General features: G+C 39.1%; 1 protein-coding gene and 1 long non-coding RNA gene across 2 annotated transcripts; one reads left to right on the plus strand and one right to left on the minus strand.

The window, feature by feature from the left end:
- Positions 1–2,165: 2,165 nt before the first annotated feature.
- LOC138153038 (thiosulfate sulfurtransferase/rhodanese-like domain-containing protein 3) lies at positions 2,166–6,293 on the minus strand. Its single transcript, XM_069077166.1, has 4 exons — positions 5,993–6,293; positions 3,749–3,922; positions 3,414–3,573; positions 2,166–2,790 (listed from the first exon to the last, which is right to left on the minus strand). The coding sequence occupies exons 1-4, from the start codon at positions 6,120–6,122 to the stop codon at positions 2,724–2,726; spliced, it is 531 nt and encodes a 176-aa protein (XP_068933267.1). The 5' UTR covers positions 6,123–6,293; the 3' UTR covers positions 2,166–2,723.
- LOC138153039 (uncharacterized) lies at positions 5,643–10,240 on the plus strand. Its single transcript, XR_011166278.1, has 4 exons — positions 5,643–5,762; positions 6,496–6,562; positions 7,379–7,496; positions 10,022–10,240. It is a non-coding gene; the product is annotated as an uncharacterized lncRNA (long non-coding RNA).
- The last annotated feature ends 4,790 nt before the right edge of the window (positions 10,241–15,030 follow it).

Raw genomic sequence — 15,030 nt, forward strand, 5'->3', positions numbered from 1 at the left:
AGGGAGAGAGAGAGAGAGAGAGAGAGAGAGGGAGGGAGGGAGGGAGGAAGAAAGAAAGGAACAAAGGAAGAAAGAAAGAAAGGAAGGAAGAAAGGGGCCCAGTGAAGCCATCTCATCAATTCCCACCCAGTTCCCACCACGTCTTTATCCCTTCCTCTCCCTTTCCAACCTTTTCAGTTTATTTTTATGTGTTGTCTTCTCCCATTAGATTGTGAATTCCATGAGGGTAAGAACTGTGTCTGTTTCACCTTTCTTTGTATCCCTATACTTAGTACATAGTGCCTGGCACATAGGCACTTAATAAATGTTTTATTGGCTGACTGGATTGTTTTTTGCATCCTCAGCACTGGCACTGTGCCTCATATATAACACAGGCTTAATAAATACATGTTGAATTAAATTCAAATTTTTCAAAAATTCAAAAAAAATTGTTGATTCTCAATAATCTCTCTAGTAAATAGTTAAAGAACTCACAGATGTGTCATCTAAATATCCAGCTGCCCATTGTAAGAGTCACAAAGGGTTAATTTCCCTCTTCTTCTACCTCCAATTCCCCGCCCCCCCCCCCCCCCAGCTATAGCTGCCCCTACCCTGAACACTTTCCTCATCAGCAAGCTTTCAACCTTGGGTTTACTGCTGCCAACAATAATGGAAGGGCCCACAGACCTTTTGCATCCTGATCAGCAATAGCAACAGTGCAACCACTCAGGCCAGTGTTGTACCAACAAGCCTGGGCACTGGGGTAAGGCTCAAGTAAAGACAGCTGAGTTATGGCCTGTGGGGGCCACTGATAAAAAACAGCTGATTGAGGGGAGGGTTAAAGAAGGCTAAGGAGGTATGGGGGGAGGGGGAGGGGGAGGGAGGTGGGGAAGGAAGTCTTTTTTTTACCTTAGCCTTTCTGGAAGCAGGTTGTTTCTACTTTAAATAAAACCTCTCACCCTTTTCTGTAATCTTCTATACCTGAAAACTTTCATTCCCTATGCCTGGACCTTTGATGACCAATCCCCAGTATCTTTCAACCTGTGATGTAGAGATGATAAGCCAACCAAGACTGAGAACCTCTCTCCTTCAAATAAAACCCATGACCCTCTCTGCAACTGCTATGGTTAAGGTCCTGATATTGAGGTACAGGTAGCTGCCCAATATGCAGGCACTGGCATACTGCTCCCATGTGTCCTTCTCTTGAAGCCCCTGACCCCACATTTCCAGCCCAAAGAAATAGTAATATTGATTAGCATTTGTATAGCACTTTAAAATTTGCAAAACATTTTACAAATGTCTCAATTTATCCTCACAAAAACGCTAGGAAGTAGGTGCTATTATTATTGTCCCCATTTTACAGATAAGGAAATTGAGGGAGACAGACATCAAATTAATTGCCTATGGGAATAGAGTTTGAAAGTGCCTAGGGTTGGATTTGAACTCAGGGCTTCCTGATTCCAGATCCAGAATCTATCCACTGCACCACCCAGCTGCTTTTAAGCTTTCCTTGGCATGAGATTAAAAAAAAAACATGCAAAAATAAAGACTTACTAGGGGCGGCCAGGTAGCACAGCAAGTAAGAGCACCGGCTCCAGTGTTGAGAAGACCTGGAGATCGAATCCCGGGCTCAGACACTTAGCACCCACCCAGAAACACCTGGCCATGTAACCTTGAGCAAGTTACTTAACCCCAATTGCTTAGGGGCGGCCAGGTGGCTCAGCGAGTAACAGTACTGGCTCCAGTGTTGGGACGACCTGGAGATTGAATCCCGGGCTCAGCACCACACCCAGAAATAACTGGCCGTGTAACCTTGAGCAAGTTACTTAACCCTGATTGCTTTAAAAAAAGAAAAAATAAAGACTTACTGCTTTATGCATTTACTAGACAGGAATGGGGAACCTGCAGCCTTGAGGCCACATGTGGCCTTCTAGGTCCTTGGGTGCAGCCTTTTGACTAAATCCAATTACAGAACAAATCCTTTTATCAAAGGAATTTGTTCTGTGGAGTTTGGATTCAAAGGACTGAACCTGAGAACCTAGAAGGCCACATATGGCCTTGAGGCCACAGATTCTCCATTCCTACGGAGTTAGTCTATCTGATTCTTTTTGAGAAAACCCATTAAGTCTCCAGATGACTGCAATGAATGAGACACGTCCACATTAGGTCTCTTTGCCACAAATAGATTATGTAGAAATTTATAACTTTTATTAACTTGTCACAAAATTCATGGATATGAAACAGTTGCTTTTAATATTTTAAATTTTCATTTCAGAATAACTGGTTAATTACATTAACCTTTTCTCTGCATGTTGGTCTTATTTTAACAAATGACCTTAAAACTGAAGTAGAAAGTTTATCTATTAATTCTCCCTTTTTCCTCTTCAAAAAGTGCAAGTTCAGTTTTGATAAGGCCAATATTTGCTTTAAGTTCCTAAAATGTACAAGCACACTGGTTTTAGTACTACACATCTATAATTCATTAGTTCTTTCATACATTATCTCAGCTGATCTTCATAACAACCCTAAGAAATTAGACAGAGTAAATATTATTATACCCATTTTACAGACCAAGATGTTGAATGAGAGAGGGTAAAGTGAATTCACCCAGGTTATACAACTATTATGCAGATCTTTTGACTACTATGCTTTTTCCCCCACTTTATTCTGTTGCCTCTACAACATAATTTACCTTAAAAATAGTTTTCAAAACAGTTAATTAGATTTCAAAATTCATTGTCATGTTATTTTTTCTTCTCTGGATATTCATAGCTTTCCCATTCTTTCCAACCTCCAGGATAGTGGCGAGCACTGAAAATAAACATGGAACAATTAGTACTATCGACATTGTTATTAAAAAAATAATACTGCTGGGGCAGCCAGGTAGCACAGCGAGTAAGAGCACCGGTTCCTGTGTTGGGATGACCTGGGGATCAAACCCCGGGCTCAGACACTTGGCTCTCACCCAGAAACACCTGGCCGTGTAATCCTTGAGTCCCAATTGCTTAGGGGAGGACAGGTGGCTCAGCAAGTAAGAGCACCGGCTCCAGTGTGGGGATGACCTGGGGATCAAATCTGGGCTCAGATACTTAGCACCACACACAGAAATAACTGGCCATGTAACCTTGAGCAAGTTACTTAACCCCGATTGCTTTAAAAAAAAAATAATACTGTTGGGAGAAAAATGACATATAACTATTTACCACCTACCCTTTACATCATAAGGACCAATAAAAAGGCTTTTAACTTGTGGTAAATCATACTTACATAATGAAAAGATAACTGCATAAATTAAAAAGTAAATCTACCCATCATGCCATTACTAAAATAATTATAGGAAAACTAAAAAATATGTAGATTCCAGTTGAAAATTATTTCAACTGAAACTTTGAATTATACATTTCTGAGTCAGCTCTGCTGCATTATCTGCTTACCTTTCATAACCCAATGATAAGGCGGCATTTAGAGCTTTCTTGCTTCTCACTCCTCCTAGACAAGAAAACACCAGGCTATCAGACTTTGAAGGCATATCTTTATTGTACTTCTCTTTAAAGTCCTCTGAATCCATTTGTAGAGCTTGATCTATTTCACCCACTAAAAGAAAACATTTAAAAATTCAAAATGAGTTATAGGGATAATTTACTATGAAAATATCATACAGAATGTCAAGGTCTTAGTGCAGTTTAAAGGTTAAAAAACTGCACTAAGACTTTTGGAACACCCTGGTATTAAGTATATTATAATTCATTTTAAGGAAGGAAAAACTTACATGGTATATTGAGAAACCCTGGAATTTTTCCATATTCTAGAACTTCCCATGGCTCCCTAACATCAATCAACAAACAGGATTTGGAATGCAGCAAATTTTTCAGTTCTTTGTAGGTGACATTCTGAGAAGCAGCAGAACAGAAATGATGATGGCCTTCCTCTGATGATCTCAACTCTAAAAAAAATTCCCAAAATGTAAATTATTCCAGAATCATAGGCACTTGTGGTAATGATATCATTAAATGGAGAATATGACTATGAGAAAAGAATGAATGGCTTTTCAGTTAACTAAAGGGAAGAGGTTCCTGACCTGAGTTTTGGAAGGAATGATGAATTCTAAAAGGCATGTTATAAAAAAATTAATTTTAGAAGAATGTTAGCTTCTACTTGAACTTTGAAACTCAGAAACTATATTTTTATTTTCATTTTGTATATATATTTTTTATATGATGAAGAATTCTTAGAACTTAGTGGCAAGAGAAGATTTGGCATAACTGGTTCTTTATATCCTCATGATTTGTAAGAAATTATGGAATAGGGGCGGCAAGGTGAAGCAGTAAATAGAGCACCGGCCCTGGAGTCAGGAGGACCTGAGTTCAAATCTGACCTCAGACACTTAACACAAAAACTAGCTGTGTGACCTTGGGCAAGTCACTTAACCCCAACTGCCCTACCTTCCCCCCTCCAAAAAAAGCAAAAAAAAAAAGTAATTACGGAATAATTTTAATCAAGATGAATCTTCCTATAAAAAATAAACATACACTATCCTATTTTAATTCAAGTAGGGGAAAAGTCTGGTGGAGCTCTGAATTTTAGAAAACTGCACTAGATGTGAGTACTTCACTTTGGCTAACAATCAGAGACCAGAGTCAATATCAAATATCATTTTTTTCAAATCACTCTGTTTGTAAGGCAGATATTCTCCCAGAACATCACAGAGGTCACAACCCTGAACTGACTCATGAATATAATTCTACAATTAAAAGCACATATTGGGAGACTGTAATCCAACACTTGTTGCCCCATCACCCAATTCTCACCATGCATAGGATGTCTACTATCAGCTGGGTGACGACCCCTGGATCTTCCTTTTCAGCTGGAAGCAGTATCCTGGGGCCTTGTCATTAGCCCTGACACTTTCCCCACTAGAACCTAAGTACTCTCTGGTCTTTCCTTCTTCCATGAATCGAAATATCCACTTTACAAGGAATGTTATAAGGAATTTTAGGCAGTGATAGAAAAAAGTCCCAAATTCTAGGCCTGAGAGATGGGATTCTCCAGCAGTTAATCATTTTGATAAAAACCGGTTCAGACTTGATTTGTCCTTTCAGTGTGGCTTGATTTATTCCCCAAACCGTTATAACAACAACAAAAATTTCCTTCCTCTTTCTCCCCAAATAAATTCTTCTCTCCCTCTCCCCTCCATCTTAAACAGATATTTGCCAAGGGAAAACATGAAAAATAGCTTTCCCAAAGCACACACCTAAGAAAATTCTGACAACCTGGGCAAGTAAAATTTGAAAGATTCTGGTTGGCAGCCTTTGTATGCAAAAAAACACTAAACCAGTATAGAAAAGTACCGATCTGGGTTTGGAGAATCTGGGTTCCAAACCCAACTCTGTTGCTTACAACTTACAAGAACTGAAGCACTTCATATTAATTTCTCTAGACCTCAGTTTCCTCATCTGTAAAATGAAAGAGGCTGCTTTCTAGCTTTAAATCTATAATCCAATGACCAATAATTACAAACTATAAAATCATCAGAGACTGGTATAGAAATGCTCCTGATGACACTGGAAAAAGTGTCACTGTATTTACATCCAGCAAGACAGAGTCAACCAGAGTTCAACAAAGAAAACTTAGGACTTGGCGTGGAGCCAGGTTATCTTAAACTGCACCTAAAACAGAGCTCCCCAGCAGTGCCGGAAGCACGCGCAAATGTAAGTTTATCAAAAAAAAGGAGGTCAATTTGCTATGAGACGCCCAGAATTTACCCGCTATGCACGAACGACAAGGTGAGACCTCAGCATTTTATTTACCCTGTTTCACTCTGCTCAGTGCGCATCCCGGGAGCGACCCCCGATCCCGAGGATTACGCCTGCTTGGCTGGAGGCACGAAGCAAGCTTAGGGTCTCTTCCCGTTTTCGAAGCCAACGCCACGGCCTCCCCTGGGTCTCGAGTTTGTGGGTCCATCTTCTGTCCTTAGCTTTTACGTCCCAAAAGGGAGCGTGAAGCGTGTACTCACCCTTCCAGGCGGCCGCTGACCTGGGGGCTGTCCGTGGCCCCAAAGAACAGGGAGGGGAGGCTCCCCAAACCCCCGAGCCCCAGGCAGCCTTGGCCACGTTCCGCAACTGTAGCAGCGCTCTCGGGGACATGGCTATGGCCCCTCTCCGCGCGGCTGTCACCAACCTTCCCCGCGAGCTCTGCCCGGCTCTGCCCGGTCTCCTCGGCCCAAAGTATCTCTAAGCCGTGAAGCTTCAGCGGGCGCGTTCTGCATGACCGGACCTGCTCTGCTCACGCTTTAAGAGGCGGGGCTATGGCCTCCCCCCACCCTTTCTCTCCACCCGGCGCTTACAGCCCAGGGCCCGCGCAGGCCCCGCCCGGGGATGAGGCCGAGTGCCTTCCTAGTTATTTTACTTTATTGATGCTTGCCTTTTTTTTTTTTTTTTAATAATATAGATTCGTAGAGCTAGGGAACCGAAAGCATCCTTAGAGGCCATCTAATCCAACCTCTCTCTTATTTTTCAGATCGGGAAACTGAGGCCCAAGGTGGTTGAGTGATTTGCATACAAAAAAAGTTTGGATTTAAACCCAGGTGCTCAGACCCCCCAAATTAGTGTTCTTTTGTTATTTTATACTTGCATAAATCAGTTGACGAGAGCATTTAAATATGCAAGTTAGAACAGAAAAGGGATTGTACATATGAAACTACAAATTGTTCGTTTGGGTCAATTTTTTCGTGTGGTTGTTGATAGTTCAGTTTCTCCACTTGAACACTTCCTGTACCTGTCCTTTGACCATTTATCAACTGGGAAATGGCTTTTGTTTTTATATATTTAAATCAATTTTTCTGTATCTATATAGTTATAACAACTTTATCAGAGAATCTTGCTGCAGAGATGTTTTCCCATGTAACTGTTTCACTTCTAATTTTGCCTGCATTAATTTGATTTGTGCATAAACTTTTCTGTTTTGTGTATTCAAAATTGTCCATTTTGTTTCCTGTGATCTCCTCTAACTTACTCAAGAACTCTTTTCCTATCCATAGTTGTGAAAAGTATCTCTTTGTCTGCTCTTTGGTTTATCTGACTCTTTATCTCCACCTATATGTATGCATCCATTGGGAGATTATTGTGCTGTATGATGTGAGATGTTCTAAACCTAATTTCTACCAGACTCCTTTCCAGTTTTCCCAGCATTTTTTTTTAAATGGTAAGTCCTTACCCCCTATATTTAGGGTCCTTGGGTTTGTTTGTTTCATTTGTTTTAACATTCTGCTCTTTTTTGTAGTGGAAAAGAACTAGAAACTAAGGGAGTGCCTGTCAACTGGGGAATAGTTAAACAAATAATGGTATATGGATGTAATGAAATATTATTGTGCTCTAAGAAATGCTAATGGAAACTGTTTCAGAGAAACTTGAGAAAATTGGCATGAATTGATGGGAAGTGAAGTGACTATAACAAGGAAAACAATAGCTGTAATTCTTCCAATACCTACTACTACAAGCAAACTTCAGGTTTCTATCAAGGTAAAATATCATATTTATTGCATATCTTCTGGTATTGTACTTTGTCTCACCTTTGAGATCTCACCTTGTCGTTCGTGCATAGCGGGTAAATTCTGGGCGTCTCATAGCAAATTGACCTCCTTTTTTTTGATAAACTTACATTTGCGGGTGCTTCCGGCACTGCTGGGGAGCTCTGTTTTAGGTGCAGTTTAAGATAACCTGGCTCCACGCCAAGTCCTATTGAGCTTTGTACCTCAGCCAAATCCCCTTCTGCCATGGTCTCTACCCCTGAGGGCTGGTGTTGAGACCTGATCAACTTTCTGAAGACTTTGTCAACCAGGAAGCCTGTGAGAAATCTGGCACAGGCTGATTAGCAGCCCAAGGCCATGGATGCTGCCACTATTTATGTATTTCTTAACCACTTAACATATATAAAACTGTGCTACCATTTTTTATTAGGTTCCTATCTTTTTTAGTGTGTCACTGATGAAGTTTCTATCATTTTGTTCCAACCTTATTTTCCTCATAAACTATGTTTTTTTATTTTATTTTGGTTTGGTTTTTTTTTTGCATAGCACAGTACTTTTTATTATAGGAGAACTGCCTATGTGTTACAAAGTTTGTATTGATAAAAGGGTTTAGTTGCAGGTGGGAGAGATGGAAAATAAATGTTTAGTAAATGAAAGAAATTAAATTAAAAAACACTGTTGCTATGTGCATTTGCTTCTGGATCTTGTGTGCCTAATCTATTCTGCTGATCAACTTTATAATTTTTTTTGTTTTTTAACAAGGAACAAATAATTTTGATAATTATTGCTTTATACTGTAATTGGAGACCTGGTACCTATTTTCTTCTCTATTTATTCTTTTTTTTTCTTTTTGCTTATTTTCAAGGATGTGATGAAACAGTTCCAATAGACTTGTGAAAACCAATTGTTAAATATTCAGTGTGAACACATATTCCTCAGAAATCAGTAAAACTAGAAATCAGGGCTCCGGTTATAGTTTTATTGATTGTCTAGCCTTACAAAAGTGATGGCAAAAATATTAATAATGCAGATTAAACTCAAAACTCCATTGTAGGTACATTACTTTTTTTTCCAGAGAGCCAGTTGTCAAATATTTACCAGCATACCCATGCTTGTTTTTCTTAAAATTTTTTTACTCTTAGTTTCTTCAGATAAATTTTATTATTTTTTTTAGTTCTATAATGTCATCTTTTGGTAGTACAATTGGTATAGCTCCCTCATTTTATATATTTCATTGTTATTTTGAATGTAATTTCTTTTTCTATCATGTCTTGCTGTATTTTGTGGGTAATAGACAACAAGGCTGATTTTTTTTGTAGGCTTATTTTATATCCTTTAACTTTGCTGAAATTATGAATAATTGGCTCAGTTACTTAAAAAAAAAAGTCTCCTTATCTCACCCAGGATGGATATACAGAGCCACTCACAGGCCAAATACTACTCTGATAGACATGGAAGCTTTGACATGCTCAGTTTCCCCATCTAAAACCAGTCATCCCTCCTTAAACAACCTGGTAGCTTCTCAGCCCTGAGGCTCTATACATTATGCTGAGAAAAATAGGGACCAGTTTCAGTGGGGATCAGAATACAAATATCAGAAGAAATTGACAGTCATGTAGTATTAGAAGCATGTGGAAGCATATGGAAGATTTGCCCTAATACATGTATACCTCGCTACATGTTCTTTTTTTTTTTTTTTTGCTTTTTTTTTGGAGGGCAATTGGGGTTAAGTAACTTGTCCAAGGTCACACAGCTAGTTTTTGTGTTAAGTGTCTGAGGCCGGATTTGAACTAGGTCCTCCTGACTCCAGGGCTGGTACTCTATTCACTTCGACACCTAGCTGCCCCACATATGTTCTTTATAAGTGAGGTCTTCTGTGGGTATACACTTGACATATGTACTCCTTAAATATGTCCATTCTTCCCTCTGATGATATATTTTTAAGACAGTATGCCCAAGGTTTTTGGAGGGAGATGCTTTATTACTTTCTTTACTTTGTTATGTCATCATAAGCCTTTTCATTGAACTAATTGTGTACTCTAGCAGACTAGTACAGGAGAACAAATTGGTGGGGGCTTGTCTGCTAAGGATATGAGTTAAAGTATATATCCAGAGTATTTTGAACCTCAGGAAACCTTGCCTGGGAAATCCAATGTGTTAGTTGGGGTGTGCCTCCAAACTCTATACATGAAATGTCAAGAGAGTTTGGTGCAGTGAAAGACCTCTGTTATTTACTACCTATAAGAATTTATAGAAGTCATTCTTTAGGTCCGAGATTCCATGTTTGTAAAATGAGGGGCCTGAATTAGGTTATTTCAAAGGTCCTTCCCAGCTCTGAATCTTTGATCTAAAGGATGAGCTCTTAACTTTTTTGTGATAAGAACCCCTTTGGCAATCTGAAAAGGCCTGTGCATCCTGTCTCAATATAATATTCTTGGAGGAATAAAATAAAATACATAGGATTACAAAGGAAACCAGTTATATATGGAAATAATTATGTATTTTTCCTCATCCAAGTTTACAGAGCCCTTAAAATCTCACCATGGATTCCAGGTTAAGACTCTTTGAAGATCATTTAGAATACCGAAAAGACCTCCTCTGGAAGATTTGTGGGAGGATGAAGAGAAGGGCAAGCATGGACAGATCTGTCTCATTTCAAGGAATATTATATGCATAAGATCATAGGACCAGGGAAGTAGTATTTAAAATTTTTTAAAAGAAATAAATAAAGCTATACTATTAGTATGATCATTTCTTTTTTTTTTTTTTTTTTGCTTTTTGGAGGGCAGTTGGGGTTAAGTAACTTGCCCAAGATTACATGGCTACTGTGTGTGTGTGTGTATTAAAAGTCTGAGGCCAGAGCCGAACTTGGGTCCTCCTGATTCTGGGGCTGGCGCTTTACTTACTGCACCACCTAGCTGCCCCAGTATGATCATTTCTATTCCATTTATTAAAAGTAGTGCTTTTGCACCTTCCCCAATCGATGTAAAAGGGGACTCTAAACAAACTTTGGAGTTGCAGAATCCACAAAATGACACAGAGAAGCTAACCTCCCTCTGAGGACAGCCTGGCAGGCTGGCAGCAAGTGGCCAGCAGCACTCTGGAAGGCGAGCCCAGCCACTCGCAAGATTAGGCTTTAGCCCAGGGCAGGCCTGACCAGCTGCAGGCTGGAGGGACTCCAGAACACCAGCAGCTGTGGCCATTTCCAGATTCATCAACACATAGATGTGAAGGACAAAGTGAGAGGTCAGTGCAGTCTGGACTTTGGGACCAGTAGTGGGGAGTGTGTCAGCTTTTGTCCCCAGGGAGAGAAGCGGCTGAGACACAGCACCAGAACCATGTTGCAGCTTCAGCTCCTGGCCTACAGAGTGTAGGGGACCAGTCTGAGGGGTAATCACTCTTGCTTTAACCTGCTTGGATCTGGATTGCAGTCTAGGGTGGAGGTTCTGGGGAGCATGACCAGCTTGCTAGAATGTGTGGAAGCCTCAGAGAGGGCACCCAACTAATACCTCTGGCAGCTGAGAAAACCCCAGTGTTTGGGACGAAAGCTCCCCTGTCTGGTGCCAGAGTCCTACTGTGGCAAAAAGCCCAGGGGTCAAGTGCCTGAGGGGCAACATGATCAGACAAAGGAAGCAAAACAAACAGAAGAATCCAACATGAGACTCTTATTTTGGGGACAAAAAGGAGCAAAGCATGAAACAGGAGGAAGACGGTGAAGTCAGAACTCCTGCACCAAAAGCTTCAAAGGAAAATACAAGCTGGTTACAGGCCATAGAGGACCTTAAGAAGCAGATAATAGAAGTGGAGGAAAAATTGGGAAGAGAAATGAGAACAATGCAAGAAAATTATGAAATGAGAGTCAACAGCCTAACTGAGGAAAATAACACCCTAAAAACAGACTGACTCAATTGGCAAAAGAGGCTCAAAAAGGCAATGAGGAGAGGAATGCCTTGAAAGGCTGAATTTGCCAGATGGAAAAAGAATCTCAAAAGCTCAATGAGGAGAATCTTTCCCTCAGATTTAGATTGGAGAAAAGGGAAGCTAGTGACTTTAAGAGAAATCAAGATGATGCTAAACCAATCCAAACAAATGAAAGAATAGAAGGCAATGTGAAATATCTCATGGGAAAAACCACTGACCTGCACAATAGATCCAGGAGAGATAATTTAAAAATTATTGGACTACCTGAAAGCCATGATCAAAAAAAGAACCTAGAAATCATCCTCCAAGAAATTGTCAAGGAAAACTGCCCTGATGTTTAAGAACCAGAGGGCAAAATAGAGGTTGAAAGAATCCACCAATCACCTCCTGAAAAAGATCCCAAAAAGAAAACTCCTAGGAATATTATAGCCAGGTTCTGGAATTACCAGATTAAGGAGAGAATGTTATAAGCAGCCAGGAAGAAACAATTTGAATATTGTGGAAACACAATCAGGATAACCCAGGATCTGGCAGCTTCTACACTGAGGGATTGAAGGGCTTGTAATATGATATTCCGGAGGCCAAAGGAGCTGGGATTAAAATGAAGAGTCACCTACCCAGCAAAACTGAGTATCATGTTTCAGGGGAAAATATGGTCATTCGGTGGAATAGAGGACTTTCAAGCATTCTTGATGAAAAAACCAGAGTTGAATAGAAAATTTGACATTCAGATACAAGAAGCAAGGGAAGCATGAGAAGGTAAACAGGGAAAAGAAATCATAAGGAACTTATCAAAGTTGAACTATTAACATTCCAACATGGAAAAACAGTAATTGTAACTTATGAAACTTTTCTCAGTATGAAAATAGTTGAAGGGAATATATCTACATATGTCTATATCGGAGGGTATACGGGTATATGAATACATGTGTGAATCAAAGTTTTAAAATCAAATGTTTAAAATTATATATACATATATACTATTATTAATACTATCTTACATGTAACTGGGAAAGAAGATATACAGGCACTGGGGCATATAGATCCACCATGCCCTACTGGAAAAGTCTAAGGGGGTATGGGAGAAGATATGGGAGAGAGCAGGTTAGAGGAGGGGATATCCTGTGGGACTGCTATTCTAGGGTGGTGGGTAGGGGAAAAACAGGGAGAAAATTTGTAACTCAAAATCTGGTGGAAATTAATGATGAAAATGAGAAGTTAATAAAGCATTTGAAAAATGAAAAAAAAGTAGTGCTTTTTTATTTTTTTTAAGTTTTATTGATTCTTTGGTTTTTGTATTAGATTTTTTTTTTGGAGGGAATTTTTTTTAATTTATTAATTTGTTTGTTTCCTTTTAGTTTACAGGATTCAATTCCACAATTCCTTGAATTTCACATTTTGTCCCCCTCCCTCCCCCCCATGGCGGCTTATAGTCAAGTATAGGATCTGTAAATACTTTCACATTATACATTGGTCAGGTTATAAGGACGGATTGTACCAGCTGGAATGAAAAATGGTAAAGAGGACATAAAACCAAATAAGAGAACGAAAAAGATGAGGTATTTTGCTTCCACCTGGATATAAACTTAGTTCTTTCTCTGGATGCACATTTTTCTCTCCATCATGTGTCTTTTGGGATTGACTTATATCACTGCATTGCTGAGAAGAGTCCATTCTATCAAAGTTGGTCATCACACATACGTTGTGTCTGTAATTGTGTACAAATTTCTCCTGGTTCTACTCTTCTCACTCAGCATCAGTTCTTTTAAGCCTCTCCAGGTAAATATGAAGACTGCCTGCTCCTCGTTTCTCATAGCACAATAGTATTCCATAACATGCATATACCACAACTTGTTCAGCCATTCCCCAATTGATGAGCACCCCCTTAATTTCTAATTCTTTGCCACCACAAAAAGAGCTGCTATAAACATTTTTGTACATATGGGTATTTCTCCCATTTCTATGATCTCTTTGGGATATAACCCTAGGAGTGGTATTGCTGGATCAAAGGGTATGAAAGTATTTATAGCCCTTGGGCATAATTCCAGATTGCTCTCCAGAAAGGCTGGATCAGTTCACAACTCCACCAACAATGCATTAGTGTTCCAGTTTGCCCACATCCTCTCCAGCATTTGTCATTTTCCTGTTTTGTCATCTTAGCCAATCTGACTGGTGAGATGTGGTACCTCAGAGTTGTTTTGATTTGCATTTCTCTAATCAATAGTGAATTAGAGCATTTCTTCATGTGCTTATAGATAGCTTTAATTTCTTTCTCTGAAAACTGCCTGTTCATATCCTTTGACCATTTATCAATTGAGGAATGACTTGTATTCTTATAAATTTGACTCAATTCTCTGTATATTTTGGAAATTAGTCCTTGGTCAGAGACATAGGTTGTAAAGATTCTTTCCCAATTTCCCACCTCCCTCTTAATCTTGGTTACATTGGCTTTGTTTGTACAGAAACTTCAATTTCATGTAGTCAAAATTTTCCATTTTACATTTTATAATGTTCTCCAATTCTTGTTTAGTCATAAAGTCTTTCCCTCTCCACAAGTCTGATAGGTAAACTATTCCTTGTTTTAGGAGACTGCTTACAGTATCAACCTTTATACCTAGATCATGAACCCATTTAGACTTGATTTTGGTATATGGTGTTAGATAATGGTCTATGCCCAGTTTCTGCCATACTATATTCCAGTTTTCCCAGCAGTTTTTGTCAAATAGTGAGTTCTATCCCAAAAACCAGGGTCTGGAGGTTTATCGAACAATACATTACTATAGCCAGTACCAAGTAGTTTTGATGACTGCTGCTTTATACTACAGATTGAAATCTGGTAAAGCTAGTCCACCTTCCCTAGCATTTCTTTTCATTAATTCCCTTGATATTCTGGACTGTTTATTCTTCCAAATGAATTTTGTTACTATTTTTTCTAGCTCTATAAAGTAGTTTTTTGGTAAATTAATTGGTATGGCACTAAATATATAATTTAATTTAGGTAAAATTGTCATTTTTATTATATTAGCTTGACCCAGCCATGAGCAATTGATATTTTTCCAATTAGTTAGATCTGACTTTATTTGTGTGAAAAGTGTTTTGTAGTTATGATCATACAGGTCCTGGGTTTGCTTTGGCAGGTAGATTCCCAAATATTTTATAATGTCTACAGTACCTTTAAATTGGATTTCTCTTTCTATTTCTTGCTGTTGAATTTCATTGGAAATATATAGGAATGCCAAGGATTTATGTGGGTTTATTTTATATCCTGCAACTTTGCCAAATTTATTTATTGTCTCAAGCAGTTTTTTTACTTGATTCTCTAGGATTCTCTAAGTATATCATCATATCATCTGCAAAGAGTGATAGCCTGGTCTCTTCTTTGCCTAACTTGATTCCTTTGATTTCTTTTTCTTCTCTAATTGCTACTGCTAACATTTCTAGTACCAGATTGAATAAGAGGGGTGATAGTGGACACCCTTGTTTCACCCCTGTTCTTATGGGAAATGCTTCTAGCTTCTCCCCATTACATATAATACTTGCTGATGGCTTTAAATAGATGCTACCTATTATTTTAAGGAAGGCTCCATTTATTCCTATACTTTCTA

The sequence above is a fragment of the Petaurus breviceps genome, unplaced genomic scaffold, assembly GCF_028583685.1.
Source record: "Petaurus breviceps papuanus isolate PSGF00001 unplaced genomic scaffold, PetGlider_PUasm1.0 90977, whole genome shotgun sequence".
Lineage (NCBI taxonomy): Eukaryota > Metazoa > Chordata > Mammalia > Diprotodontia > Petauridae > Petaurus > Petaurus breviceps.

Coding starts and splice junctions, on each gene's coding strand:
- LOC138153038 (XM_069077166.1), bottom strand. CDS start 6,122: ATGTCCCCGAGAGCGCTGCTACAGTTGCGGAACGTGGCCAAGGCTGCC. Junction 3,923..5,992: donor GTCAGCGGCCGCCTGGAAGG/GTGAGTACACGC, acceptor AATTTTTTTTAG/AGTTGAGATCATCAGAGGAA. Junction 3,574..3,748: donor AGGGTTTCTCAATATACCAT/GTAAGTTTTTCC, acceptor GTTTTCTTTTAG/TGGGTGAAATAGATCAAGCT.